This window comes from Vanellus vanellus (assembly GCF_965231255.1).
Source record: "Vanellus vanellus genome assembly, chromosome: 16".
Taxonomy (NCBI): domain Eukaryota; kingdom Metazoa; phylum Chordata; class Aves; order Charadriiformes; family Charadriidae; genus Vanellus; species Vanellus vanellus.
In genome coordinates, this window is record NC_138921.1 from 15,540,321 (window position 1) to 15,568,155 (window position 27,835).

General features: G+C 56.9%; 1 protein-coding gene across 5 annotated transcripts; it reads left to right on the plus strand.

Moving 5' to 3' along the window:
• Nucleotides 1-119: 119 nt before the first annotated feature.
• On the plus strand, nucleotides 120-27,678 carry ACACB (acetyl-CoA carboxylase beta). Of its 5 annotated transcripts, XM_082491709.1 has the most exons (53): nucleotides 207-324; nucleotides 815-1,224; nucleotides 4,641-4,773; nucleotides 5,265-5,403; nucleotides 5,695-5,804; nucleotides 5,981-6,062; nucleotides 6,530-6,628; nucleotides 6,946-7,055; nucleotides 7,279-7,389; nucleotides 7,561-7,770; nucleotides 8,029-8,199; nucleotides 8,502-8,663; nucleotides 8,906-9,069; nucleotides 9,533-9,683; nucleotides 9,764-9,867; nucleotides 10,530-10,611; nucleotides 11,165-11,310; nucleotides 11,388-11,538; nucleotides 11,690-11,824; nucleotides 12,762-12,908; nucleotides 13,026-13,214; nucleotides 13,586-13,686; nucleotides 13,771-13,859; nucleotides 13,942-14,066; nucleotides 14,472-14,585; nucleotides 14,668-14,781; nucleotides 15,180-15,269; nucleotides 15,379-15,497; nucleotides 15,741-15,878; nucleotides 16,349-16,448; nucleotides 16,539-16,646; nucleotides 16,839-16,895; nucleotides 17,303-17,344; nucleotides 17,422-17,637; nucleotides 17,738-17,893; nucleotides 18,476-18,679; nucleotides 19,204-19,359; nucleotides 19,750-19,872; nucleotides 20,088-20,357; nucleotides 20,696-20,793; nucleotides 20,960-21,080; nucleotides 21,285-21,395; nucleotides 21,722-21,865; nucleotides 21,949-22,069; nucleotides 22,234-22,330; nucleotides 22,525-22,621; nucleotides 22,867-23,002; nucleotides 23,331-23,508; nucleotides 23,964-24,076; nucleotides 24,758-24,912; nucleotides 25,179-25,349; nucleotides 26,025-26,161; nucleotides 26,291-27,678. In XM_082491709.1, the coding sequence occupies exons 2-53, from the start codon at nucleotides 824-826 to the stop codon at nucleotides 26,415-26,417; spliced, it is 7,125 nt and encodes a 2,374-aa protein (XP_082347835.1). In that variant the 5' UTR covers nucleotides 207-324; nucleotides 815-823; the 3' UTR covers nucleotides 26,418-27,678. The 5 variants fall into 5 exon arrangements, 4 of the variants coding, with proteins under 4 accessions (XP_082347838.1, XP_082347835.1, XP_082347836.1 ...); XM_082491710.1 differs by lacking the exons at nucleotides 207-324; nucleotides 815-1,224 and adding an exon at nucleotides 3,259-3,382; XM_082491711.1 differs by lacking the exons at nucleotides 207-324; nucleotides 815-1,224 and adding an exon at nucleotides 3,269-3,388.
• The last annotated feature ends 157 nt before the right edge of the window (nucleotides 27,679-27,835 follow it).

The window sequence follows — 27,835 nt, forward strand, 5'->3', positions numbered from 1 at the left end:
GCCAAGCCCCCCCCCCCCTCCTCCCTGCTCCACCACCACCACCTCCCTTTCCACCCTCTCCAGCAGAAGTTTTCCAAGCGCCTTAACGGGGAAATAATATTTCAGCTTTGACGTTGTTACCGTCACGCGCCAGAACGCAACCGCCAGGCTCGGGGGAGCGGGGGGAGCGGGGGTGCAGTCTTCACCCTGTGGCCTGGCACCCAGCCGGCTCCGGGCCCAGCCTGCACGGAGTGACTGGCCGAGATAAGCGTTGACCGGCAGCGGTGGTGTGGGCAGTTGCAGCCATCGCTCAGCCGTTCCCCTCAGCGGGGCTCGGCAGCCATGGTGAGTGAGTGGCGCCTTTCCCCTCAGGAAGGGGCCGGGGCTGAGGGGGGGAGCATGGCGGGGCTGCGGCTGGTTTCCCTCACCACCATCCACCGCTTTTACTGCCTGTAAAGGCAGTAGAAAAGGAGAGATTTGCGGGGGGGTGTCAGTTTGAGGGGTTGGTGGGGTGGCCTCATCGCCACCCTTGGGACGCTGAGGAGGTGGGAGGGGGAAGCCATTTCAGTTCCCTGAGGGGGCCTTGTGAAGGCAGAGTGGAGCTGTGCCCTCCTGCCAGCACCGCTCCTGTTTTGGGGAGTAAAAATAGCTCTGGCTGAGCCTGCAGGCGGCCCGGCTGGTCTGGAAGGGGGTCTGGCTGGGTGTTGGGGGGGGCTGTGGTGTGGAGAGTGCTGGGGAAGGGGCCTCGGTGTTTTGGGGGGCTGCTCCCGTTTCCTCCCTCCTCCCCCCAAAATGGGGGTCCTCCCTGATGGAGTGTCTCCATGCCTCTCCCCAGGGTAGGTGAATGCTGCTGGCTGCCCTGCTCCTGCTGCTACTGCTGCTGTTCGTCTGGGCCAAAATGTCCAACCCTCAGTCCAGGGAGGAGGAGAAGCCAGTGCAGACCCCGGCAGAGGAGCCGGCAGCTCCCACCATAGCCAAATCCCCGGACTCCAACCCACCGCCACGCTCCAGCAAGGCTGTGGCGGGGGAGCAGGACCAGATTGCGGTATACAACCCCGCCGCTCTCCGCCGGCCGGCCCTGGCCAAATTTGTGCTGGGCTCCTTTGATGACAACTCCTCCGACGATGAGCTGGTGGCTGCGGCTTTCAGGGTGGGCAGCCGGCGCAGCAGCCTGGTCGGGGTGGGGGGCACCGGCACTGAGCCCCCTGCTGTGACCGCCACGCCGGAGCCCACCGCCGGCATGAGGTACGATGCGTGGGGTCGGGAGCAGCAGTGGTGCAAATATGCCCTGGTTGGGGCAGGCAGATGCTTTTCGTGGGTGCATTTCTCAGGGACACTGTTGCTAAAACCAAGGTGGGGGTGGATGTGCTTCTCAGAGCCCCAATCAATGCCCCAGTCCTGCCCCCTTTGACTTGGTGCTGCATGAAAACCCCTGATAATAACGTTAATGGCAGAACCCCGGGAGGAGCAGACGTGTCCGAGCACTCTGTGTGACAGCACTGCCACGTGCACCAGTGGAGCAAGGACTGGGGCAGGGGTTGCTCCATTACAGTGATTTTGGATGTCAACGAATGGGGTGGAAAGCGCTTCTAGCGTGCATGGTGTTCCTTCAAACATGATCCCCAGTGCTGCAGCCAAATTGCCAAATCACTCCTGTTTTCTCACAGCTTCCTCTCTCATTTTGCAGCTTCTCTCTGTCCCTGCACCATCCCCTGGTGCTGGGAGAGGCCATGCCTATGCACCGGCTGCAGCTGTGGCTGGCACAGGACAGGGGTGTGTTGGGGAGCAGGGATTTTCTTGTGTGGCAAGACAAGATGGGGGTTGGTTGAGGTGGTGAGTGTGTGGACAGGCAGCAGCAGGGGCTGCTGGTGTTTTCCCAGCACTTGCTGTCCTTCTGGGTGCACATTTTGTGCATGAGCATTGCTGGGGGACATTACATGGGGTGTATGTAAACCTGCAAGCTGAGCTGAGCCTCTTGACAGCGCACCTGCGTGTGCACATGCACTTGTGCGGGCATATGTTGCCCTGTGCCCCCAGGGCTGGATCCTACAAGGACCCACTCCTGCTGCTGCGTACCCTTTGCTTCTGCTGTGGTGGGGATGCTAACGTGCTCCCGGTATGACGTGTGGGGAAACAGCATCCCGGGAGAAGTAGGGTACATGGGGTGCTCCTGTGCCGCTCCTGCCCATCCTCTGCCCTTGCAACTACTGCAGATAAATTATTCAAGGCAGAAAAGTAGCTCTTTGGTGGTTTTGCGATGAGCTGATGAAAAGTGGACAAGCTTTTGCTCCACGGGTAGCTTCGCAGCCACTTTTGCCCAGCACTGGTGCTGGTGGGGCCATGGGGCAGCTCACTGGTGCTTTCTGGCTTGTGCCAGGCGGCTTTCCCTGCAAGCACAGCTGACAGCCATTATAAATAACTGGAAACAAAGCGTTGCTGCCCAGCTCCTCCTGACTGCTGCACTCCTGGTTAAAAATAAAAGACCTTTGGCTGCAGGGACACGTGATGAAACTTGACAGCCCAGCGGTGTCTTCTTGCCTAGCTGGGGTCTTAGGTGGTTTCACGCACCATGCTGCCGGCAGGGAATCGCTGCTGCTCATCCGTGCTTTAACATGGGAGGAATTTCCTCATGTCGCCGCCCAAGTCACATTGTAGATGTGGTTGGTGCAGTTTGCAGGATGAGACGGGTGTGCTGGCACATGCTTTGTGGTGGGGTTCAGCGCTGCGGGAGGGAAGCGGGCAGCATGGCTGGCGCCAGCGGAGCAGCAGAAAGCAGCACGGGGGATGCACCGGAGTGTGTTAAACCCAGCACCGCTGGATGCCATGCTCCAGCTACTTGGAAAATACCCTGAGTGCATGGAGAGGTTGGGACATTTCCCAATCTCCCAGGGGAGTTCGGCACATTTCCCCTTAAAATAAACATGCCAACTGCTGCTTCTGTGAAATCAGCTCACTGGGGGGGGGGGGGGGGGGGGGGGGGCTGGTCCTTCTTCCTTTGCTTATTTATAGCACATCCATGGAATAACAATCAGCAGTTCAAAATCTGGCTGAGCTATGAGGCGGGGGAATGTCAACCTGGTAATTAAAATAGAAAATTGCTTAAAACTCTGGGCAGAGCCGCAGCAAGGCAGGTGCCTGGCTGCCGGGGAGGTCCCTGCCTGCTCACGATGGGCTGCTAGTGCTGCCAGACCCTCCTGCGCCGGCTGCCGCTGTGCCAGGAGGTGGGAGGCGCAAGGGCTGCCTTATAGCACTGCTGGGGCCAGAGCCCTGCAGAAGGACTGGTCTGGCCGTCAGGCCACCAGCGCAGCCCACTCCGACCTGCTCGCTTCAAGGATGCACGATGAGCTGTGAAACAGGGAACAGACTCCGGAGGGCATGGAAATGCCTTCAGTGGAAAACCATGGTAGGGGTGAGTCTGGCTGGCAGTGTAGTGAGTCTGGGAAGGTGTTTTGGGGTTGTGGAGCAGGCAGCACGGGTAGGATGGGGTCTGATGCGGCAAGGAGCTGCAGCTGCTGTCATTGCAGGCTGCGGGAGAGCAAATTCCCACGGCAGCTGCTGGGAGCAGTGCAGCACGCTCTTTGCAAGATTTCTTGCAGAGCAGAAACACTTGCAAGGCAGAGCACTGCCTGTGCTTTCCTCCCCCTTTGGTAACGCTAGCACAGCTCGGGGTGGTCTCGTAGAGGCACCGCTGGCCGTGCCCCTCGGAGACCTGGTGCTCATGACATGGAGTTTGGAGGCAGAAATCCTGCTTGCCTTGCATGGACACACAGAGCTCTGTGTACCCCTTTTTTTTCCTGCCACCCACACCACCCTGCCGGGCTGCCCCTGGTGTCCTTCAGGGATGTCGGGGGTAGATACCGCTCTGCAATGGCGTTTGGTGTGAACCGGGAGCTGTGGGGGCTTTGCAGCAGATCTTGGTCACTGCAAAAAGGCGTTTGTGCATGTAACATCCCTGGCGGTGGGAGGGAGGGTCCGTGCTCAGTGCTGCGGCTCTGCACCCTGGGAGTCTCCCCATTCCTCAGCTCGGAGCAAAGCCACGTTCCCAGCTGCAGCCGGGCTGGGAGTTGTTAGCGGTGCAGAAGCAGACACGGCCATGCTGCAGTGGTAGCAGTGCTCTGGTCACAAACATGCTCCCAAAAACCCTGAGCAGCTCTCTGCTCCCTGAAATGCAAACCCCGGGACTTTTGTGCAGTGTAGCAGGGTCTCAGTCCAGCCCCTGTGGCTGCAAATCTGCTTGTCGGGGTGTTTCAATCAACGTAGACCCACAGCTCCTAGGAGGCGCATTTTAATTCTGAAACATGCTTTGTTCACCCCAAATTACTTCCCCCATATAACTCAGCCGAAAACAGTTTTCCTCTGCAGTGTTGCAGTGGGTGTTAAACGTCCCTGGCGAGGTCCCCGTGCACAGCAGGGAGCTGATAGTAAGGAAAGTGAATCCCAATGTCCCCTGCGTGTGTCAGCAGGGTGAAAGGTTTTATTGCTTTCCTCGGAAGAAACTGTGAAGGGGGCAAAGTCTGGTCTCCACTGCTGCAGGCTGCCAGGCTCTCTGCAGATCTGACCCCCTGGTGAAGCCCCAGCCGGCAGCAGCACACTTGTCGCGCCTGGTGAGGGTTTGCTTGCGTGTCTGCAAGCTCACTGACGGCCATCGTGTCCCACTGCAGGCCTAGCATGTCCGGGCTGCACCTGGCAAAGAAGGGCCGCGAGCACAGGAAGATGGATCTGCAACGGGACTTCACCGTTGCCTCGCCGGCAGAGTTCGTCACCCGCTTCGGGGGCAACCGTGTCATTGAGAAGGTCTTTCCCTGTGCGCCCCTGCTTTTGCCCGGGTGGTGGGTCATTGCTTTTCGCGGTGGCATCCTCAAGCCTTGCCCAAGTCTCCTGTGCCCACCAGGCTTGGACTGATGGCAGCTGAGCTGCCCAGAGCTCTTCGCCCCCCGTCTTCACCCGCCCTCGCGGGCTGGGAGAGGGAAACCCTCCCAACACTGCCAATGCACGGTGGCTGCTTGCAGCAGCTTTGCATGGCGGCACAAACAAAGGCCAAAGTCCCGTCCTTCATTAGCCCCAGTGCCAGGCATCAAAGCTGCTGTTAAGGAGCCTCCTGCTCCACCAGCATATACAACCGACTGTTGCAAAGTGCCCGTGTTAGCATGGCTGCCCTGCTTTCCTCACTACCTTCACCCAGCCCTCGCCTTCCTGCTGCCATCCCTCAGGGCCATGTGCCCAGCCCCACGTCCCAGCAACAAGGAGAGGTTTCAGCCTGACACCCCATGTCCCTGTCCCCTCAGGTCCTCATCGCAAACAACGGCATCGCCGCTGTGAAGTGCATGCGCTCCATCCGCCGGTGGGCCTACGAGATGTTCCGAAATGAGCGTGCCATTCGGTTCGTGGTCATGGTCACCCCTGAAGACCTCAAGGCTAATGCAGGTAATTCCTAAAAGCATCCCAGCAAGGGATGTTCCCCACCCTGGGACTGATCCGGGGCATTCCTTTCCTTCTCTCCCTGCTGCTGCCTTGGGGGGGGTGGGGGGAAGGGAGACTCTGCACAGCCCAGTCATACACTTTCCTCCTCTGCAGCCAGATCCAGGAGTAAATAATTTCCCCCCCTCTCCAGCCTCCCTGGGATTGAGGATTTGGGGAGGGGGTGCAAGGGGCAGCACGCGAGTGGGGTGCAGCTTGGTGGACTGGCTCCCACCGCTGCTATGTGTTGTCTTTCAGAGTACATCAAAATGGCAGATCACTACGTGCCTGTACCTGGAGGAGCCAACAACAACAACTACGCCAACGTGGAGCTGATTGTGGACATTTCCAAACGGATCCCAGTCCAGGTAGCAGCCACTCACAGGCCTCCCACCTCTTTGCTGAGGAAAGACGATGGGGAAGAAGGGGCACTCAAACGGGGTGACATCCCTCTGCGTGGAGGAGCCAGGGATGATGCCGTAGGCGATGGTAGAACACCAGCACAGGGAGGTAAAGGCTTGCACTGCTCCTTCTCTTTTGCCAGGCGGTGTGGGCTGGCTGGGGACATGCCTCGGAAAACCCCAAGCTGCCAGAGCTGCTGCAGAAAAACGGCATAGCTTTCCTAGGTAAGGTCTCGCCTCCTTCCCTGTGCCAGAGGGAGCAGCGGGCATTGGCTAGTGTGTGCTTGCATGCTCACTCCCCAGGGACACTGCACTGGGAAATGCCCTTTTCGTGCATCTGCTGTGTCTGCCCTGCGGTGTGGCAGTCCCCAGGCCAGTTTCCTGGAGCTGTCCCCAGAATCCTGCTGTTTTCTGGGTTTTCTCTGTAATGGAGCATTCACGAGGAACTTTGGGTGGGAGCAGACCTTGTGGGCTTCCCAGCCAGGGGACAGCCTGGGCTCCCCCTTGGAGAAGGGTCGAGCTCCGTCCTGAACTGGACAGAAGGTTTGGGGAGGGTTTCCCATGCCCCCACTCTTTGCAGAAGGGCTGATGGGGCTGGTTCAGTGGGGAGGAGCTGTCTGCAGAGCCCGTGCGATGGGGACAGGCTGGCTGGCCAGGCTGGCCCAGCTCACCCCTTCCCTCCCTGTTCGAAGGTCCACCCAGTGATGCCATGTGGGCACTGGGGGACAAAGTCGCCTCCACCATTGTGGCTCAGACGGTCCAGATCCCCACGCTGCCATGGAGCGGGAGCGGTAAGCACCTCTCCCCCATCCCCACACACCCTTCCTGCTCCCCCATTTCTCTCGTCTCTGTCTCCCCTTCTCCCCGAAAGTAAGCACCAGGGTTGGGGTCACCAGCCTGGCTGGCCGCACAGTGGCTGCAGATATCGGGGACCTCACTGCAGCTGAGCAGCTGCTGGTTTGGGCAGAGGGGTTTTTGAAGATGGGGTGCGTGGAAACAGGGGAAATGGCATATGCCAACATGGGGTCCCCAGCTCCCTGGGCACAGCCAGCACAGCACCCCAGCCACGCCACCCTGGCAGTGACCATAGCCCTGGCCGTGCCTGCAGGTCTGGTGGCCCAGTGGTCTGAGGAGGACCAGAAGAATCAGCAGACAATCAGCATTCCCCTTGAGACGTATGCACAGGGTTGTGTGAAGGACGTGGAGGAAGGCCTGGAGGTAAAGCTGAACCTGTGGGCAGCTCATTTTCTCTTGTCCACCATTATTTCTCTTTGGAGCCCTTTTGGGCTCCCAGTGCATGTGGCAGCAGTTCTTCCCTCTGCACAGATGCAGCTTGGGGCATCCTGCTCGGGGCTGCATGGGGCTGCGGCAGGGTGGGCTGTTGGGGTGGTGGGTCGGAGTCCAAAGCACTTTGGTCACCCCAGTCCTTGTTCCCCCTCAGGTGGCCAAGAGGATTGGCTACCCACTGATGATCAAGGCAGCAGAAGGCGGTGGGGGCAAAGGCATCCGAAAAGTGGAGGCAGCGGAGGAATTTGGTGCCTGCTTCCGGCAGGTGAGAGGTGCCCAGAACCCCCATCCCTGTCCCCATCCCATCCTGGGGCATGCAGTGGAGTCCTGCTCCCACGCTGGGTGTCTCCTGCTTCCCGCCTGGGCTCACCACAGATCCTGCCTTCATCCTGGGATGGGAGACGGTGCCAGAGCACAACCCTCTCCCCCACTGCAGGTGCAGGCAGAGGCGCCCGGGTCCCCCGTCTTCCTGATGAAGCTGGCGCAGCACGCACGGCACCTGGAGGTGCAGGTGCTGGCTGATGAGTATGGCAACGCCATCTCCCTCTTCGGTCGTGACTGCTCCATCCAGCGCCGGCACCAGAAGATCATTGAGGAGGCACCCACCACCATTGCGGCACCCTCCGTCATCGAAGTGATGGAACAGGTGGGTGGCCCTGGTCTTAGGGCAGCACAAGGTTTCAGTGAGAAACTGGTCTGGTTCTTGATGGGTTTATTGTGGTTTTTGGCCCCTGAGGCTCCTAAGGAAGGGAGGGACGCCCTGAGCTGAGCAGGCAGCCCCAGACCTGCTTGTCTCCTTGGGTCCATGCAGGGGCACTGCTGCCGTGTTTCTTGGGACACCCCGACTCTGCTGCCGTGAACAGAGGGTCATTACTCCCCATGGCGGTTTCACACTCTCTTGCAGTGCGCAGTCCGCCTGGCCCAGATGGTGGGCTACGTGAGCACAGGCACCGTCGAGTACCTCTACAGTGAGGACGGGAGCTTCCACTTCCTCGAGCTGAACCCCCGCCTGCAGGTGGAGCACCCTTGCACAGAGATGATCGCAGATGTGAACCTCCCTGCTGCCCAGCTGCAGGTACCGGAGCGCACATGGGCAACTTTATGAGGTGTGTTAGATGGAGCAATTTTGTAATTCAGGGAGAAGTGCTAGGCTAGAGCCTGGCATAGGGAAGCTGTCCCATATTACCAGCATGTACAGTGCTGGCAGAAGCCATGTAGCATCCCTCCTTCACCTCTGGCTCCCCGCTGGGAGTGTCTGCCTGCAGTGTGGTACCTTTTCCCCTTGTTCTTCATTCAGACCCTCTATTGATGTCTCCCAGTTGTAATTTTGATGCTAAAGCCGCCTTCTGGCAGCTTAAGTCCTTGTTTCTTGTGCAGATTGCAATGGGCATCCCCTTGCACAGGATAAAAGACATCCGGGTCCTGTATGGCGAGAGCCCCTGGGGCGATACGCCCATCTGCTTCCACAGCCCCACCAACCCCCCCGTGCCCAGGGGCCACGTCATCGCTGCCCGGATCACCAGCGAGAACCCTGAGGAGGTGAGCCGAGGGGATGGGCTCTCATGCAGCAGCCCCATGTGTGGGGACCGGGCAACCCTCCCACTCACAGGGTTGAACTGGGCACAGTCCTCCCCGGCAGGACAATGTTTGTGGGCATTGAACCCATGGGATCGGTGAGAACCACGTGCAGACTGATAAATGGCACAGGGGTTCCCCTTCTGTTTATGCTGCACGAGTCTCAAGCTGGGTTTCTCCATGTCTTCTGCTCTGTTTTCGCTCAGGGTTTCAAGCCCAGCTCAGGGACAGTGCAGGAGCTGAACTTCCGCAGCAGCAAGAACGTCTGGGGGTACTTCAGTGTGGCGGCGGCCGGGGGACTGCACGAGTTTGCCGATTCTCAGTTTGGGCACTGTTTCTCGTGGGGAGAGAACCGGGAGGAGGCGATCTCGTGAGTGTGGCAGGATGGGATGGAGAGTGGGTGTCCTCGGGAAGACTCGCATTCGGTGCATGAGCCAGGAAAACTGGCTTTTATCTGAGAGGACTGGAATGGTGCTGCTGTGCTGAGTGGCTTGTTTGTGCTGCAGAGGCTGTCTGGCCAAGGCCAAAGTTTTCAGACTGCGGTGGTGGTATGGCCCCAGTTCATCAACCTGATCCTTAAAGCCACATTGCAGCAATCTGCTAAGCATAAGCAGCAGTGTTCATTCAGTAATTAAGCAATATGTAACGAGTCTGTCTTGGGTATTTAAGTGTTTTATGAAGTTAATGCTGATTGTGGGGCTGTTTCACCCAGGCATGAGGGCATCCAGGGCTCGGGAGCTCAGCACCCTTGTCCCTGTGGTTCCCTGGTTTCCTCTGCTGAAAGCCAAGCACCACCTCGCTGGTCATTAATGAAGTGTTTTGCTCCCTAAAAGGAACATGGTGGTTGCCCTGAAAGAGCTATCTATCCGCGGGGATTTCCGGACCACAGTGGAGTATCTGATTAAGCTGCTGGAGACAGAGAGCTTCCAGAACAACGAGATAGACACTGGCTGGCTCGACCACCTGATTGCTGAGAAAGTGCAGGTGAGGGAGACCGGCCCCCCAGACCCACCGCTCCCCTTCTGGTGTAAGACCCAAACCCCTGTTATTTTTGCCCCCCACAGGCAGAGAAGCCCGACACAATGCTGGGCGTAGTCTGCGGTGCACTGAATGTCGCGGACGCTGCCTTCAGGACGTGCATGACTGACTTCCTGCATTCGCTGGAGAGGTACGGAGCAGGGGCTGCCCGACGAGGGCTCTGCCATGCTGTGGGCACAGGGGGCACGGGGAGGGTATGTCCTAAAGGGCGGCTCTTGGCAGCCCGTGTGGCTCCTACAAGCATGGAGACCCGAGCGTTGCTCTCCCTGGGCCATCTTCCTTCTCAATTTTGCTGCAGAAGTTTTGCAAATCCGGAGGCAGTAGCACTGCAAGAGTCTGGGAAATGGGGGGATCTGCTGTGACTCACAGCTCCAGCTTCTTGGCTATTGCTTTATCTGGAGAGGGGAAGAAGTTTCACACGGTTGGGAAAACAGCTTTCAAGGGAAAGTGGCTTGGCTGAATGCAGCTTGCTTTTGTTTTTGCACTTGAATGTCAAGGTTATTCCTCCAGCCTTGGAGGACGCCTGGGGCTCTCCCCTGCACCCTTATCTGAGCGTATTTTGCCAGTGTCTGGCCTGCCTCCGATTGCATTTTTACAAGGCACTCACATGGGTCATTTAAAGCAGATGCTTGTTCCCTTCGGTCACCTTTGTGACTGCGGCTCTCCTGCCGTCAGCTCAGAGCCCGCACAGCCCGATGCCAACAGCACCGCTGACATCTCGCACACTTGGCTCCCCGCTGGCACACAAGGCACGCGATACTTGTGGTGCCTGACCCGCCCGTTGTGTTTCAGGGGGCAGGTGCTGCCGGCAGCCTCCTTGCTGAACATCGTTGATGTGGAGCTGATCTATGAGGGTGTGAAGTATGTTCTCCAGGTGAGGGCTGGGCCATGCTCCTCCTGAACCAGCTGCAGTGCTTCTCAACGGGGACAGGCATGTGTGCTCCTGTCCTGAAGGAGAAGAGTGCAATAAATATGAGGTTGTCCTTTAAAAATGTGCAACGTAAAAATGAGCTTAATAACCTCATTTTAATGAGGTTACATTAATAACCTCATTTTAACTAGACAGACATTTTCATACATCCTGTTGCCCTGAGTTTAATAAAGGACCTCCTTTTCTTGCTTTTAAACCCGCTTAGTTGAACTTCATGCAAAAATCTCCCTACTCACAATGAAAGCAGCAGGTGAGCCATGAGTCAAAGCAGCTGGGCTGCGAGCTGAGCCAGCTTTTTGATGTAGCTGGAGGCTGCTGTCTCCTGCCCTCTCCGGCACAGCCCCGTCCCATGGCAGCATGCTTCTCCTGCACTGGCCCTTGCACTGCGCGCAGGGATATGGTCCTCATCCCCCACCATTCCCACCATCCCCCAGAAAGGCCATTGCACGCGTTTCAGGGGGTGGCACTGAGAGCTCTTCCTGGCTGCTGCCCCCAGGTTGCCCGCCAGTCCCTGACAACATACGTCATCATCATGAACCGCACTCACATAGAAATAGACGTGCACCGGCTGAACGATGGCGGGCTGCTGCTCTCCTATGACGGCAACAGCTACACCACATACATGAAGGAGGAGATTGACAGGTACCTCCCCACTGGGCCCCCACCATACCTCTCCGCTGGCTGGCAGCTGGTTGGTGAGACTTTTCCCTCTCCTTAAGATACCGGATCACCATTGGCAACAAAACGTGTGACTTCGAGAAGGAGAAGGACCCCACAGTGCTGCGCTCACCCTCCGCTGGGAAGCTGCTGCAGTACACAGTGGACGATGGTGGCCACGTGGCTGAGGGGAACGTTTATGCAGAGATTGAGGTAAGTTTTGTGGAAGAGCTTGGAGGAGCCCTGCTCCTGCAACTCCGGGACATGGCAAAGATCACACCACCGTTGTTGCCGCAGTGCCCAAGGCTTTTGGCAGCATGCAGGCGCTGCTCATTTGTTGACCGTTTCACCCATCCTCACCCAGGTGATGAAGATCATCATGACGTTGACGGTGGAGGAGGCTGGGCAGGTGCACTACATCAAGCGGCCGGGCGCGCTGCTGGAGGCAGGCTGTGTCATAGCCCGGCTCGAGCTAGATGATCCCACCAAAGTGAAGCCCGTGAGTCTGCTGGGGGCTGGCCGTGCTGCTGCCCTCTCCTGTCTGCTCCCAAATGGCATCCCATGGGGCACTGGAGGTACTCAATGGGGATGGAAGAGATAAGCCACCCCAGCTGGGGCATCATTAGGGATGTGTCCCTGTCCTGGCAAGGGGGTGGCACTGGCATGGCCATGCCACATCCACCAGCTGGCTGTGCTGGGGCTTGAGTGGCTGCTTTGCACTCTGTGGTGTTGCTCTCATAAGCATCCCGTGCACACTTACTTAGTGTGCAGAAGCATCCCATGCAAGTTTGTCTATCTGTAGCACTCCGTCTACATCTCAAGTTTTTCTGCATTGTTTTCACGATGGGGCACTGGCAGAGACATGAAGCTGAATGTTAGGTGCTTCCTCTATATCTAACCATCAGCAGGTGCTGGAGGTGTCGTGCTGGTTTCTCTGGGGCTTTTGAGGCAGCTGCAGCTGTTGGGGATCCCCGTCCCACATCAGCAAGGACCTTAATAATAAGTCTTATGAGGAGAGGCTGAGGGACTTGGGGTCTGAAGAAAAGGAGGCTGAGGGGACACCTTATTGCTCTCTACAGCTACCTGAAAGGAGGTTGTAGAGAGGTGGGTGTTGGTCTCTTCTCACAAGTTACAGCCGATAGGACAAGAGGAAATGGCCTCAAGTTGTGCCAGGGGAGGTTTAGGTTAGACATTAGGAAAAACTTCTACACTGAAAGGGTTATCAAAGACTGGCACAGGCTGCCCAAGGAAGTGGTTGAATCGCCATCCTTGGATGTATTTAAAAGCCATCTAGATATGGTGCTCAGGGACATGGTTTAGAAGTGGGCCTGCTAGAGTTAGATAACGGTTGGACTTGATCTTAATGGTCTTTTCCAGCCATAATGATTCTATGATTCTATGACCTGGGCCAGCCCACCTCTCTCTGCTCTCTCCAGGCACAGCCGTTCACTGGGGAGCTCCCAGCCCAGCAGACCCTCCCCATCACTGGCGAGAAGCAGCACCAGGTTCTCCGCAATGTGCTGGACAATCTCACCAATGTCATGAACGGGTACTGCCTACCCGAGCCCTACTTCAGCACCAAGGTGGGTGCTGGTGGCAAAGGCAGTCTGGGTGTCCTGCCCCGTTGCCTTGTGTTTGCCGTGATGGCAAGACAGGCAGTGCTGGTGGGTGCAGGCAGCACCAGCTTCTGCTCCCCGCAGGTGAAGGAGTGGGTGGCGCAGTTGATGAAGACCCTGCGGGACCCCTCCCTGCCCCTCCTGGAGCTGCAGGAAATCATGACAAGCATTTCGGGAAGAATCCCCCTGACCGTGGAGAAGTCGATCCGGAAGGTGATGGCACAGTATGCCAGCAACATCACCTCCGTGCTCTGCCGCTTCCCCAGCCAGCAGGTGAGTGGTGCGGGGGCTGCACTCCCCAGTTTGGCCTTTGCTTCCTTTTTAGCCAGAGCTACTTAGGAGTTTCTGCCTGAATTTGTCCTGCCAAGCAATAATATAAAAATCTAAATGAGTGAGGGAAATATTTATGGTTTTATGCTTGTGTTTTTATATTTATGTTTTTATATTTGTGCTTTTATATTTGTATTTCTCTATTGGTGTTTCTCTATTTATTTGTCACTTTGCATTTTTCACTTGCTGGGGGAAAACCCCCAAATGAGAGGCTCTGCATGCAGCACCGCTGTCTCCAGGCAAGCTGGGGAGCTGGCCGCCCTGCAGCCACACTGGCCCCGAGCTGCACTGCACCCTATGCCCTCTCCCTGCAGATCGCCAACGTGCTGGACACCCATGCGGCCACACTGCAGAGGAAGGCTGAGCGGGAGGTCTTCTTCATGAACACACAGAGCGTGGTGCAGCTGGTGCAGAGGTGAGCCCCACACTGTCTGAGACCCACCGTCGTTGTTCTGCCACCGCCACCTCCTTGCAGCATGCTGGACTCTCTGCTCCCCAGGTACCGCAGCGGCATTCGGGGCTACATGAAGGCAGTAGTGCTGGACCTGCTGAGACGATACCTGCAAGTGGAGACACAGTTCCAGCACGGTGAGGGATTGGGAGGTCTCTGGGGGGAACTGCGGGGCTCTCTGGGGTGTCTGCAGGGCTCTCACCATGCTCTGCCCCACAGCTCACTACGACAAGTGTGTCATCAGCCTGCGGGAGCAGTGCAAACCTGACATGACCCCCGTGCTGGAGAGCATCTTCTCCCATGCCCAGGTGGCAAAGAAGAACCTGCTGGTGACAATGTTAATTGTGAGTAAAGCCCGTGTCCTGAGACACCAGAAGTAAAGGCTGTTGGCAGGGAAAAGCCCACAAGCAGAGGCAAGCTCTGCATCTCTGCGGGACAGGTGACCGTTGCAGCCCTGTGCTTTCCCCTTGAAAGTGGGCAGACACCTGAGAAACCACTTTCCCACTCCTCTATTTAATGCATCTGTAGGGTTTGGGTTTTGCATTCAAGCATCCATTACCGCCTTGGTGGAGGGACTTTATCTCCCCTCTGCAGCATTGCGTTGTTGCACTCAGTTCAAAGAGCAGCATTTTTCCTGTCTTAGTGCCCCGGGTCTCGTCCCTGTTGCCCATGTGGGGCCAGGGGCACAAGGCGAAGCCACTCTGCAGTGAGGGGGCCTGAGGCGAGCCCTGGCGGTGCATGTGTTGCAGGACCAGCTATGTGGCCGTGACCCCACGCTGACAGACGAGCTGACGGCCATCCTCAATGAGCTGACCCAACTCAGCAAGACTGAACACTCTAAAGTGGCGCTGAGAGCCCGGCAGGTCAGCAAGCACCTCACTGTGCTGTCCCCATCCCTGTTCCCATCCCTGACCCCTGTGCTTCCAGCTGTCTCTCCCCTTGCAGGTGCTCATCGCCTCTCACCTGCCTTCCTACGAGCTGCGGCACAACCAGGTGGAGTCCATCTTCCTCTCCGCTATCGACATGTACGGACACGAGTACTGCCCTGAAAACTTGAAGGTTGGGAATTGTGTGTTTTTCTGCAGAGAGAGTTTGGGTGGCTTTGGTGAGGAGATCTGGCTGCAAGTGGCTTAGTCTTAAAAATAGCCAAAAAAGCAATCAAAGCAAATCACTTGCTGCAGTGTCAGTGCCTGTGCAGAGCAGAGCAGGGGGTGTGCCCTATTGCTGCCAGTCCCTGTCCCCTGCTCCTCACCCCATTTGGAAGGGGACTGACATGTGGATCCACATCTGGGTCTGGCAGTGTCCCCGTGGTGAGCTGGCTGTCCCACAGCACCCTGGTGGCCAGTCCTGCACAACCCCACATTGAAGGACCCCTCTGGAATATGCCTCCCCCATCCTGTGATGGGGCAAGGGGGTCCCACTTCATCTTGCCCCAAATTTTGCTTTTGTGCCCCCAGAAACTCATCCTCTCAGAAACTACCATCTTCGATGTGCTTCCCATCTTCTTCTACCACACCAACCAGGTGGTGCGCATGGCGGCACTGGAGGTGAGGACTGGGGGGGCAACGGGGGACACACGAGCTCTGAGGGGTGGTGGCATGGATATTTGTGGTGGCAGCAGGGGTACGGTGGTACCTCCTACCGTCCCTCTCCCAGGTGTATGTGCGGCGCGGGTACATTGCATATGAGCTGAACAGCCTGCAGCACCGGCAGCTCTCAGATGGCACCTGCCTGGTGGAATTCCAGTTCATGCTGCCCTCCTCCCACCCAAACAGGTATGGGGGCCCCCGCACACCTGTCCTGCTCCCCTAGACATGGTCCTTTTTGCAAAGCTGTTGGGTTTGTGTTGTCTCCTCCCTGCAAAATGTGGGGACCCTCAGAGGGAGCTCCCTTTGCCAGTGAAGCAGGGCACACACCCTCTCCGAGTCAGGGTCCCATGTGGGACCTGCATGGTCTCTGCTGGATGGAGGAGCAGTGCTTCCACCCATAGCTGACAGCTGCCTTGCTCCCCCATGCAGGATGTCTGTCCCCATCAGCATCTCCAACCCCGACCTGGCCCGGCACAGCACTGAGCTCTTCATGGACAGTGGCTTTTCTCCCCTGAGCCAGCGGATGGGAGCTATGGTGGCCTTTGACAGATTCGAGGACTTCACGAGGTAGGGGTTCAGGGACTTGCCTGGCCAGTCATGCACGTGACTTTTGGGTGCCACTGCAGTCATTAGAGAGCAAAAGTGGGTGAAAAAGCCAAAGCTCATGGCAGCTGGGCAGTGCTTGGGGCAGCTCCTGTTCCTCCCGCATCTGGAGGTTGGGGTTGAGTGGTATTTTCAGCACAACAGTTACCTGATGGGGACATGACATGTCATATGGGGACATGAGGAGCCTGGGGGGAGCTTGCCTGGCACAGGTTAAGCATCTCTGCACATTAACACAGCAGTGCTCAGAGCTGTGTTTCATGAGCTGTGGCTTTGCCATGGGCTGGTGGAGCCCAGCTGAGCCGGCACATGCCCCAACGCTACTGCGCTGGTACCCATGTCCCTGCAACAGTGGATCCCTGGTGCTGTCCCCTCAGGCAGGGGGGTTGGGCACCACGTGCTGACTTGTCACCCCATCCCTGCTGCTTGGGCAGGAACTTTGATGAAGTGATCTCGTGCTTTGCTGACCCGCCTTCAGAGAGCACGGTCTTCAGCGAGGCACGAGCCACCATCTATGAGGAAGAGGATGCCAAGGTGGGCACAATGCCATTGCTGTCTGCACAGGCGGTGCTGGGATGGCAGTCGTGCTGCTGGTCAGGTTTGACTAGATGGTTTTGTTGCCAGAACGTCCGTGAGGAGCCAATCCACATCCTCAACATCGCGCTCCGCTGGGCCGAACATGGGGAGGATGAGAAGCTGGTGCCCATCTTCAGAGCCTTTGCCCAGTCCAAGGTCTGTTGCTGGGGTGGGACCCCCTTTTTGATGACCCCGCAAGCCAGGGCACCATATCCCCAGGCACTGCCTCATCCCCATGCAATGCTCCCCAAAACGCTCCACCCCATTTCAGCCACCTGAGTTTTGTTTGCTCCCTCGGTGGAGATGTTTAAGCTCTCATTACTGGTGGAGTCTTCTGTTTCCATGTAGAAAAACATCCTCGTTGATTGTGGTCTCCGAAGAATCACATTTCTCATTGCCCAGCAGGTGAGTGCAGACTGAGCTCCCAACAGGCAGAGTGACTTTAGACATATCATGCTTCTGCCTCCCCAAAACCCCTAGAAACATCTACAAGTACATTATAGACATAACATTGTGTGATGGATCTACTGTGCATCAGGAGCTGGGAATTAATTAATGAGGGATTCAATGAGTGATTTATCTCCTGCATTATCCTTTATACCATTAACGTCTCCAGTAACGTGTGGTTCCTGTGTGGCCACTCTGTAGCTTTAAGTTGTTTTTAAAAGGCATTGATTACTCCCAGCTCTTTTCCCTCTGGGGGAGGAGAAAGCCTGCAAGGTTTTTTCTTTTTAATGAATTCACTGAAAATCAGAAAAATCCTCTGTGTGTCAGGATTATTCACATTGAGCTTTCTCTCCCCTTTGCTCTAGAGAGAATTCCCAAAGTTTTTCACATTCAGAGCGAGGGATGAGGTAAGCACTGTGGTAAAAGCAGGGCCTGGTTAATGCCAGCTGGCTGGTCACTCGCTCACCCCTCTGCATCACACCAGTTTGCAGAAGATCGCATCTACCGGCACCTGGAGCCAGCACTGGCCTTCCAGCTGGAGCTGAGCCGCATGCGTAACTTCGACCTGACGGCCATTCCCTGCGCCAACCACAAGATGCACCTCTACCTGGGGGCTGCCAAGGTGCAGGCAGGCACCGAGGCCACCGACTACCGCTTCTTCATCCGCGCCATCGTGCGCCACTCAGACCTCATCACCAAGGCAAGGGAGCGCCGGGTCCCGTGGGTGTGTGGGCAGAGGCGGGCGCATTTTGGGTGCCGGGGTTGCTCTGGCTGCCCCTGAGCCACCTGGTGCACCGCAGGAGGCTTCCTTCGAGTACCTGCAGAACGAGGGTGAGCGGCTGCTCCTGGAGGCAATGGATGAGCTGGAAGTTGCCTTCAACAACACCACTGTCCGCACCGACTGCAACCACATCTTCCTCAACTTTGTCCCGACGGTCGTCATGGACCCCTCCAAGGTGTGTTTCTCGGTGCCGTGCTTCCCATCAGTGCGGTGCTGATCTGGGCATGGAGGCTGCATCATCCCCCGTGCTCAGTACTGCCGTGTCGGACCCAGTCCTGTCCAGTGCCCACCCAACCCTGGCTGGGGGATGAATTCGGTAGCCCCAGAGGCTCCTGCAGCTTAATTGCTGAGTCAGACCTTCACTGTGGGCTGTTTGCTGGAGAGGGGCTGAGATTTCACACTTTGCAAAGAATTGGGGAGTTTTGCACGGACTGGGAAAAGTGGGCGGTTTGCTGGAGGATGTGAGGGTGAGTGGCAGGCTCTTCCTCTGGGCATCCCATGGTCTGAAGGAGGGGGGCTGTGTCTGTTCAGGGGGACGTGGGGCACAGTCTTTCCTTCTCCGTGGTGGAGAGGCTGGATGGCAGTACCAGCCCCTAGGGATGGAGGAATGGAGAGAAGGAAGGAGCTTGACCAAAGCAGATCTGAAATAGCTGTTTGAAGTGGAGAGGCGGTGGGGCTGCTCCAGCCTTGGCATCATGTGCTGGAGGAGAGTGGTGTCCCTGGGGCCATGATACCATCTGTGCTGTCCCCCACCCAGATCGAGGAGTCGGTGCGGTCCATGGTGATGCGCTATGGCAGCCGCCTCTGGAAGCTGCGGGTCCTGCAGGCTGAGGTGAAGATCAACATCCGCCTGACACCCACTGCCACCGCCATCCCCATCCGCCTCTTCCTGACCAACGAATCTGGCTACTACCTGGACATCAGCCTCTACAAGGAAGTGAAGGACCCTGGCACCGGCAGCGTGAGTAACCGCAGGCAGCAGCTGGAAGCGGGAACCCAACCACAACTGCTTGAGCTGCTATTGGCTACAGCGAAGCTTTGGGTGGTTCCTGCAAAAATCCTCGTGCACCTGCAGTGCTGGTCTGTCCCAGAGCTCCCGGGACTGTGCCAGCAGCATTCCCAGGGCTGACCTGGTTTCAGTCCCCTCTGCACTGCATCTGTTTGGGCACCTCGGGGTGATGCTTTGCTCCAGAATGCTGCTGAGCCCCAGGGATGTTGCTGGTGTGTAGTGGGGCAGTTTTTGGTCTGGGAGGTGAAGGTCAGCGTTAGGGTGTTACTGGTACTTGCAGCACAGCAGCTTTGCAGTCTGTCTCCTCAATAGAAAAGAGTGGGGTGGAAAATCATGTTGTTTGGTCAAGGAGAGCCATGGGCACGAGCATCTTGGCCAGGCAAAGCTCAGCAGTGCTCTAGCCCCACCTTAGCGTTGCAGAGGGGACTCGCCTGCACGCCGAGGGAAAGCAGCCAACGCTCTGCCCTTCTCTCCAGATCATGTTTCAGTCGTATGGGGACAAGCAAGGGCCACAGCACGGGATGCTCATCAACACCCCCTACGTCACCAAGGACCTGCTTCAGGCCAAGCGGTTCCAGGCACAGTCCTTGGGCACCACCTATGTGTATGACTTCCCAGAGATGATCAGGCAGGTGAGACCGACTGAGCAGAAAGAGTCTCCAAATTAGTGCATTTGCTTTTCTTCCCCACCCTCCCCAGTATTCCCATCTGGGCAAAGGACTGCTTTCTGCTGAGCTGGCAAACGCGAAAAAGAAAAGAGCCCAAGCCCCAACATTTTTGGTTCCATGAAGCATTTCTGAACGGATTCCTAGCTCTTGCAAATTGCTGTAGCCGCGCTCATGGAGGATGTGAACCCGAAAGCCCTCTGCAAGGAGGTCTGCAGCAGGGTGGAGGGTCTAACGCAAAGTTTTGCTCACCCAAGTCCCAGCCTGCTGCAGGAGTGTGCATCTGCGCTTGACAATAGTCCCGGAGCTGCCACCGCCCCGTGCTTTCAACTCATCCTGTGTGTGGTGTCTCTGCAGGCTCTCTTCAAGCTGTGGGGCTCCTCAGACCTGTACCCCAAGGACATCCTGACGTACACCGAGCTGGTGCTGGACTCGCAGGGGCACCTGGTGCAGATGAACAGGGTCCCTGGAGGGAACGAGGTAGCAGGGGATGATTTGGGAATGGGGCAAGACAGCAGGGCGGGGGCAAGCTGTGCTGCGGCAAATGGGAATGGCTGGTGGCTTCCCCAGTCTGACTGTGTTTAAAGCCAATGGATGCTCCTCAAGCATTTTGTCTGACGGCTAATGCAGTCTGCAGCTCTGAGCCCATTTCTCGGGAGGAGCCTGCCCTGTGACCTTGTGTTGTTTTGGGGCAGGTGGGGATGGTTGCTTTCAAAATGAAGCTGAAGACCCCTGAGTATCCGAAAGGCCGGGACATCGTGCTCATCTGCAATGACATCACACACAAGATCGGCTCCTTCGGGCCCGAGGAGGACCTGGTCTTCCTGCGGGCCTCAGAGCTGGCGCGGGCCGAAGGCATTCCCCGCATCTACATTGCTGCCAACAGTGGTGCCCGCATTGGCTTTGCCGATGAGATAAAGCACATGTTCCAGGTGGCCTGGGTGGACCCTGAAGACCCCTACAAGGTGTGTGGGGGCTTCCCCTCCTGCCATCACAAAAAACAACTGAGGACTTATTTGGGGAAGGAAGGACCAGAGCTAAATTGGGAGATAAAACTGTGGGATCAGTGCTGGGGAGTGAGCCCACACCTGCACCAGTGCCGCAAGGATGGTTCTCTCTGCTTTCCCCAGCAGAGGGGGAGATAAAGGTGCCAGTGCTGACACGGCTGCTCTGTCCAGCCCTGGTTCCTGAGCTGCTGTTGATGCATGGGGTGGGTTTGGGTTGGGTTTGGAGAAAGGCCATGTCCTACATAAGTGTGTGCGTGGGGGGCTCCACAGCTCATCCTCCTCCTCTTTATTTCCAGGGGTTCAAGTACCTGTACCTGACTCCCCAGGACTACACAAGGATCAGCGCCATGAACTCAGTGCACTGTGAGCACGTTGAGGAAGGGGGCGAGTCCAGGTGAGCCCCACTATCCCCTGGGGTACACAGAGCTGCCCCGAGCCTTGCCCTGCATCCCTGCTGGGATGCAGCTCCTGCGTCCTTGCCCAGCATCCTGCCAGACACATCGCACAGGTGGGTGCTGCCCCATCCTACCCACTCCACCATGGTTCTGGCCTTCCTGCAGGTATGTCCTCCTGGACATCATCGGGAAGGACAATGGATTTGGGGTGGAAAACCTGAGAGCTGCCGGTACCATCGCTGGGGAGTCCTCTCGAGCTTATGATGAAATAGTGACCATCAGCATGGTACAGCAGTAGGCCCTTCCCCTGCCCTGCTCCTCTCCTCTCTCCTATTTGCTTTTAAGGTCACCCTGAGGGGAATAAGAGGATGTAACAATCGACCTGGTGTAACCCCTGCAGAGCCAGGGAGAATAATTCTCCTGGTGCTTGTGAACTGTGCTGCAGCCTGGTCTCCCCAGTTACCCCCTATGTCCTTGTGTGTGTGCCCAGGTGACCTGTCGTGCCATCGGGATCGGCGCATACCTGGTGAGGCTGGGCCAGCGCGTCATCCAGGTGGAGAACTCCCACATCATCCTCACTGGCGTCACGGCTCTCAATAAGGTACTGTGCTCCGGCTGCACGTCCTCCCCCGGCACTGTCCCTCATGCCACTGCACACGTGGGCTCTTTATCTGTCCTGTGGGAAAAGGTGGCAGTTCCCTGTGTGTCACCTCATGGGACCTGTCTGGAGGAGCTGCAGGGGAACTGCAACCGGGCTCCTCTCACGGCAAATTGAGAGACTGCCACCCCGCAGCTATTTGGTATTGCTTTAGGGACCAGTTCATGGTACATCATTCCTGGGGCAGGGAGGGATGGCAGAGCTGCCACTGTTCACAGCTCCAGCATTAGCAGAAACCGATCTGTGTTTCCATTTATCATTCTGGCTAGGTGTTGGGACGTGAAGTTTACACATCCAATAACCAGCTGGGAGGTGTGCAGATCATGCACAATAACGGCGTTTCCCATGTCACCGTCCCGGATGACTTTGAGGGGGTCTACACCATCCTACAGTGGCTCTCGTACATACCCAAGGTAGGAGGGTGCTGCAGGATGGTGGTGTGGGGTGTTACCCCGTATCTGGCTGGTGACCTGCCCTTCGGGGCTCTCCCTTGCAGGATAACCAAAGCCCAGTGCCCGTCACTGCCATAAGTGACCCCATCGAAAGAGAAATTGATTTTGTCCCTTCCAAAGTCCCGTATGACCCCAGGTGGATGCTGGCAGGGAGACCCCATCCAAGTAAGTGAGGGTAGCCCGAGACCTCTGCAGCAATGCCCCCAGATGTGTCTTGTGGCTGCAAATGCCCTGTTCTGGTGCAGAAGGTGCTTTTTGCTGTGAGTTGATGCACAGGGAACCTTCAGTGCTCACCATTAAGCTGCTCTGCTTTCTCCTGTGCTCTGCAGCTCTCAAGGGGACGTGGCAGAGTGGCTTCTTTGACCAGGGCAGCTTCCTGGAGATCATGAGGCCATGGGCTCAGACAGTTGTGGTTGGCAGAGCGAGGTACTGGCTGGAGCAGGGGATGGAATCCCAGGGCAGAGTGTGATGAGGGGAGGTCGCGTGTGTGGTCAAGCACGCTCAAGCCTTGACCATGGCACTGCTTCTGGGATGGTGATGGTGGGGAACCTCTCTGGTGGGGCTGGGGTGCAACATGGAGGGGAACTGGCCTCTGCTAAGGTCACACTGCTTCACTGCAGGCTGGGAGGTCTCCCGGTGGGTGTCATCGCTGTTGAGACCCGCACCGTGGAGGTGACAATACCTGCGGACCCTGCCAACCCAGACTCAGAGGCGAAGGTGTGTGGGGAGACCTTAGTGTGGCTGAGTGGCAGCCGAGAGGAGGCTGGAGGGGAAAGCAGGGAAAAAGCTTAGCGTAATTCTTTGGCATGTCTTTATTTTCTTTAAAGACTGGTGAAATCAAGGGTGCTGGGTCACTTTGTTTTCTTCCAGCTCTTGCACACCACATGCCACCAACCCGCCAGTGTGGTGTGCCAGGAAGCACCAGCACTGGTCTCAGCACTGCTGCTTGCCATCTTTTGCAGATAATCCAGCAGGCTGGGCAGGTCTGGTTTCCAGATTCTGCTTTTAAAACAGCCCAGGCTATTCGGGACTTCAACCGGGAGCATCTCCCGCTGATGATCTTTGCCAACTGGCGAGGCTTCTCCAGTGGCATGAAAGGTACCTGTGCTTGGGGTGCAAGTGCCCAGATCCCTGTGCCGTGTCATACTTCCAGCATTCCTGCCACCCCATGAGGTCCCGGGACGACCCAGCCAACCAGGGTGCTGTCTGCACCCCTCCGGGATGTGGGGTTGGGCTGGGGAGGTGGTGGGTCATCACCAGAATCCAGGTCCCAGGGCCTGGTGGCTTCCTTCTGGGCTGGTTTAGGGGTGCTTGTTTGGTCTCTCTAATGGAGAAGGTGGCTTTGGGAAGCTAGGAGGAGGCAAGGAGCAGTAGCCTGGTCCACAGCAGTTGGGGCACCCAGCCACCAAGTCCCTTTGGTTTTCAGACATGTATGACCAAATGCTGAAGTTCGGCGCCTTCATTGTCGATAGCCTCCGGGATTTTAAGCAGCCTGTCCTGGTCTACATCCCACCACATGCAGAGCTGCGGGGAGGCTCCTGGGTCGTCATCGACTCCACCATCAACCCACTGTATGTGGAGCTCTACGCGGACAAGGAGAGCAGGTCAGCACGCAAAATCCTCCACAGCACATGGGCAGAGAAATGAGAGCCGGTGCATGGAGTCTGCAGAGTCATAGTCCCACTGGCAAAGACCTCTGGTCACTTGAGATGTGTATTTTTTAACCTTGAGTTGATCAAAACCATCAGCTAAAAGTTCCAGGGGTCTTACAGAGCAGTGTGGCAGGTGTCTCCTTGGGGATATCCTCCTGTGTCCAGCGAAGGCTGTGGGAGAGTAAAGCATGGTTCTGCGGGTCAGGCCTTTTCTCTAACCTGAATTAATGCACACTGGAGGAAGCTGTGGGCAGTGGGAGGGTAGACAAGAATCTCAGACTGGAAACAAAACCCTTTTAGGTTTTCTCTCTCCGTAGTTCTTAGAAGAGAGAGTTGCCTGGACCTCTTGTCCCAGGATTTATTCTCCTGTGCAGACCAGTCCCTGCTTTACCAAACTTTCCTTCCAGGGGGGGCATTTTGGAGCCTGGAGGAACAGTGGAGATCAAGTTCAGAAAGAAAGATCTGGTGAAGACCATGAGAAGGATCGATACAGTCTATGCCAAGCTTGTTGAGCAGCTGGGTAAGGGAAGGGCATTTCAACTTGTGGGCATTGGTAGCACTAAGTTAAAACATGAAGCTCAAACACCATGGTGACAACCATCAGGAAATCTTCTAGCGTTCCTCTGTGAAAGATCTCTATGTTTTTTCTTATGGTGGAACCTGCCAAGGGGATGTGGTGGTGCTTTAAAACACCTGTGTCTCCTGGGGGATCTGTAAATGGTGCTGGACTTTCTTCCCATGCTTTGAGATGAAGAATGGCAATGGTCACGCTGAATCAATACCTAATGAGACAACACATAGTCATTACGGAGCCACACACAAGTTGCCTGTAATGCACTGGGTCTCCTTTCACCCTGTGATCGGCTCCTGCCTGCAGTGGGTGGTGGGGCTGCTTTGGGATGTCCTTGTCCCCTGTGCCCCTCCACCCTGCTAAAATACGGTCCCACAAAGTCCTTGCAAATGCCACCTCCCACCTCTCTTGCAGCTGGCACTGAACACAGTGCGGCCCCTTTGTGGCTGTGGCCTTCTGTGGCTGGGCTCTGGGCAGGGGTGTAAATGGGCCAAAGCAAAGGGACATGACACCGGGTGCCCTGTTTCCTGGTGGGGGCGGCTGAGGTGGGAGCACAGAGCAGAGCTCAGACCCCACAGTGGCCCATCGCAGGGGTGGCGGATGGGCTGCTCAGCATGGTGTGTTCCACAGGGACCCCCGAGCTCTCCGAGGAGAAACGCAGGGAGCTGGAGAAGCAACTCAAGGCCCGGGAGGACCTCCTTCTGCCCATGTACTACCAGGTGGCCGTGTGCTTCGCTGACCTGCACGACACCCCGGGCCGCATGCAGGAGAAAGGTGTCATCATGGTGAGCCAGGGCATCGGTGGTGGTGGGAAGGAGCTCAGCGCAGGAGGGTTTGCGGTGGCAGCATGAAGGTGGGAGGCAAAGTCCCCTCCCCGGGGGTTTGGGCTGCAGCCCCATGTGCTGTTCCTTCCCTGGCTGCTGCTCTCTGCTCCAGCCCAGCAGAGCTGCCTCCAACCCTGCCGGCACAAGCTGCGAGCGAGCAGTTGCTGCACATCAGCTCCTCTTCTTTTGTGCAAAGGTGAACCTGGGCTGTGTCCTCATTTCTGCAGGACATCCTGGAGTGGAAGAATGCCCGGTCCTTTCTCTACTGGCGGCTGCGACGGCTGCTGCTGGAGGAGGTGGTGAAGGCAGAGGTCCTGAAGGCGAACAGTGAGCTGAGCCACATCCACATCCAGTCCATGCTGCGGCGCTGGTTCATGGAGACGGAAGGAGCCGCGAAGGTACTCCCAGCCTCAGCTTCCTGAGGTGTCCCTGCAGCCAGGGGGCTCTCAAGGGCTGTCACCTTGATCTCCTGTTGCTCGGCCGTTTCGTTGGTGCCTCCCTGAGGGTTTAAACGTGCGATGAGGATGGGTTCTGCAGCCTGTGCCAGTGTGGGCAGCTGAGCAGCCCTGAGCCTGGGGCTGTCTCTTCAAATTGGGCGACCTCAGTTAGGTGCTGATGTTCAGTGGTAGCAAGGCGGCCCCCAAGTAAACATTTTTTACCATCAGATAGGGCTTTCTAGGGCAGAAGTGAGATTTGAGGTCTTTGCATGTAAGCTGTGCTCAAATGCAAGCACCATGACACACACCTCACCAGGTCGGTCCTGTGCTTGCCGAGCTGGGAAGTGAGGGCATGCAAAGGAAACAGCTCAGGAAATGTTTTGCCTTAACTTTTTGCACTTTAAACACTCCATGAAGCTTTCCCCAGTTTTGATTTCCAGACTGAACCTTTTCCCCAGTGGCTGTTGCATGTGAGTGGGGGAGTGTGCCGTGCTGAGCCGTATGTGCAGGACTGAGAAGAAAATTCCCATTGCCTGGTTGTGTCATGGGAGGAAAAAGCCTGAGGCCACAGCAGAAAGGGGGAGCTCAGGCTGCGCAGGCAGCAGCACCCCCTGCCCATGGTGCTGCTCTCCCCAGGGCTACCTCTGGGACAACAACCAGGTGGTGGTGGAGTGGCTGGAGAAGCACATGCAAGAGGACGACAGCACCCAGTCAGCCATCCGGGAGAACATCAAGTACTTGAAGCGGGACTACGTGCTCAAGCACATCCGGAGGTGAGTGGCTGCAGGAGTCGGGATGTGAGGGGTGATGCTGTCCCCTGGGTTGGGGACAGAGGGTGGTGGAGATGAGGCAGTTCTTGCTTTGGGCCCTGAGGTTGATGCCCTCTCTTGCCTGCCTTGCAGCTTGGTCCAAGCCAACCCCGAGGTGGCCATGGACTGTGTCATCCAGATGACTCAGCACATCACCCGCGCGCAGAAGGCCCAGGTCGCCCGTCTCCTGTCAACGGTGGATAATGATGGCCCATCTTGAGCCGGTGGTGTGCAGGGTAATCGCCGTGCGGCAGGAGGGGCATGGAGACACGCTGCCGCTCAGAGGCCAGACCTCACCTCCCCACCCATTCATCAGCCCTTGAACTGAAGCCTTGGACTCTTACTCTTGTGCCTAAATAAAGGATGCCAGTGTTTGTATTTTAAGCCATGAAGATGGTCTCTCCATCCGTGCAAAGTTCCCTCTGGCGCTGGGGGTGTTCGTCAGAGGGGCGGCTTGGTGGAAGATAAAATTGTCCCAAGCCAAGTCTGGAGTCTGGACCTGGTGCAGAAGTTGGTTTTAAAAAGAATCTACAATCTTTTACTGTGTTTTAGTTGTAAGCCCCAGCCTTAGTCTTTAAGACAAGCAGCAGCGTCAGACACATTTCATGAGACTGGATGGAGCTGGAAGTACAAACTGACTGGCCTGGGCACCACAGGGGAGCGGGACAAAGGAAGAGGTCTCCACATGGCCATGTTGAGGCTGACCAGGCACCAGCACAAGGAAATGTAAACCCTGTTTGAGAAGCAGTCTCAGACTGATGTTTTATAATAAACTCAGGAACTGTGAGGAGCAATTTGTCTCATCCTTCCCCTTGTTGGGGAGCTATCAGTACATGTGACTATGAGTAGCTGATGGCCCAGAAAAGACATCAGTGAGCCACACTGGGAGCTGTTGCAGCGGGAACATCAACGAATCCACCACGGTTTGACCAACCCGACTGTTCCTCTCGCCCATCTCGTGTCCTTTCTGGCTCCTACGGAGGATGGAGAGGAGGGAGGACACAGCTCCGGGTGCTCCTGCCCCAGCGACCCAGTCCCTCGGCTGATGCACAGGAGCCAGGGTGAGCTCTCCGTCTGCTCGGACCTGTACCTTCCTTCGCGGGTGGCATTTAAGCAGCTTGGTTTGAGGGGAGGTTTGAATATGTGCTTCCAGCTGCGCAGGTACATTATTTCACCGGCACAGGTTTAGCTTTGGCTCGCAAAGGTGGAGGCGATGAAAGGTGGGACACCAGGTTCAAGTGCAGTGCTGGTATCGCCGTGGTGTGGAGGTGTTGGACACCTTCTTGGTCATGCCTGCATCCAGGACTCCCACCAGAGTCTGCGGGGAGGTCTCCCTGTCCCAGGGGTAGGGGTGGAAAGGGCCTTTGAGACGCTTGCTGGTCTGAAAGGTGTCACTGCACTTTGTCAGGGAAGGGGGGTGCTGATGCCCGCTGGGAGGGAGCCAAACCACCACCAATAAAGTGAACACAGTTCTCAAGGGAGTTTTCCTGAGCTCTGTTTCTTTATGCATTGTATAAATGCGGCGGATGTGAGCAGGGACCGGTGCCTCTGCCGCTGTGCAGCCCCTTCCCTGCTGCGCAGACACTGCTTTAGTACGGAGCAGACGTAGCATCCCTCCTGCGAACGCCAGTCCCTACA

Coding starts and splice junctions, on each gene's coding strand:
- ACACB (XM_082491709.1), top strand. CDS start 824: ATGCTGCTGGCTGCCCTGCTCCTGCTGCTACTGCTGCTGTTCGTCTGG. Junction 9,070..9,532: donor AACCGGGAGGAGGCGATCTC/GTGAGTGTGGCA, acceptor GCTCCCTAAAAG/GAACATGGTGGTTGCCCTGA. Junction 18,680..19,203: donor AGGACCCTGGCACCGGCAGC/GTGAGTAACCGC, acceptor CCTTCTCTCCAG/ATCATGTTTCAGTCGTATGG.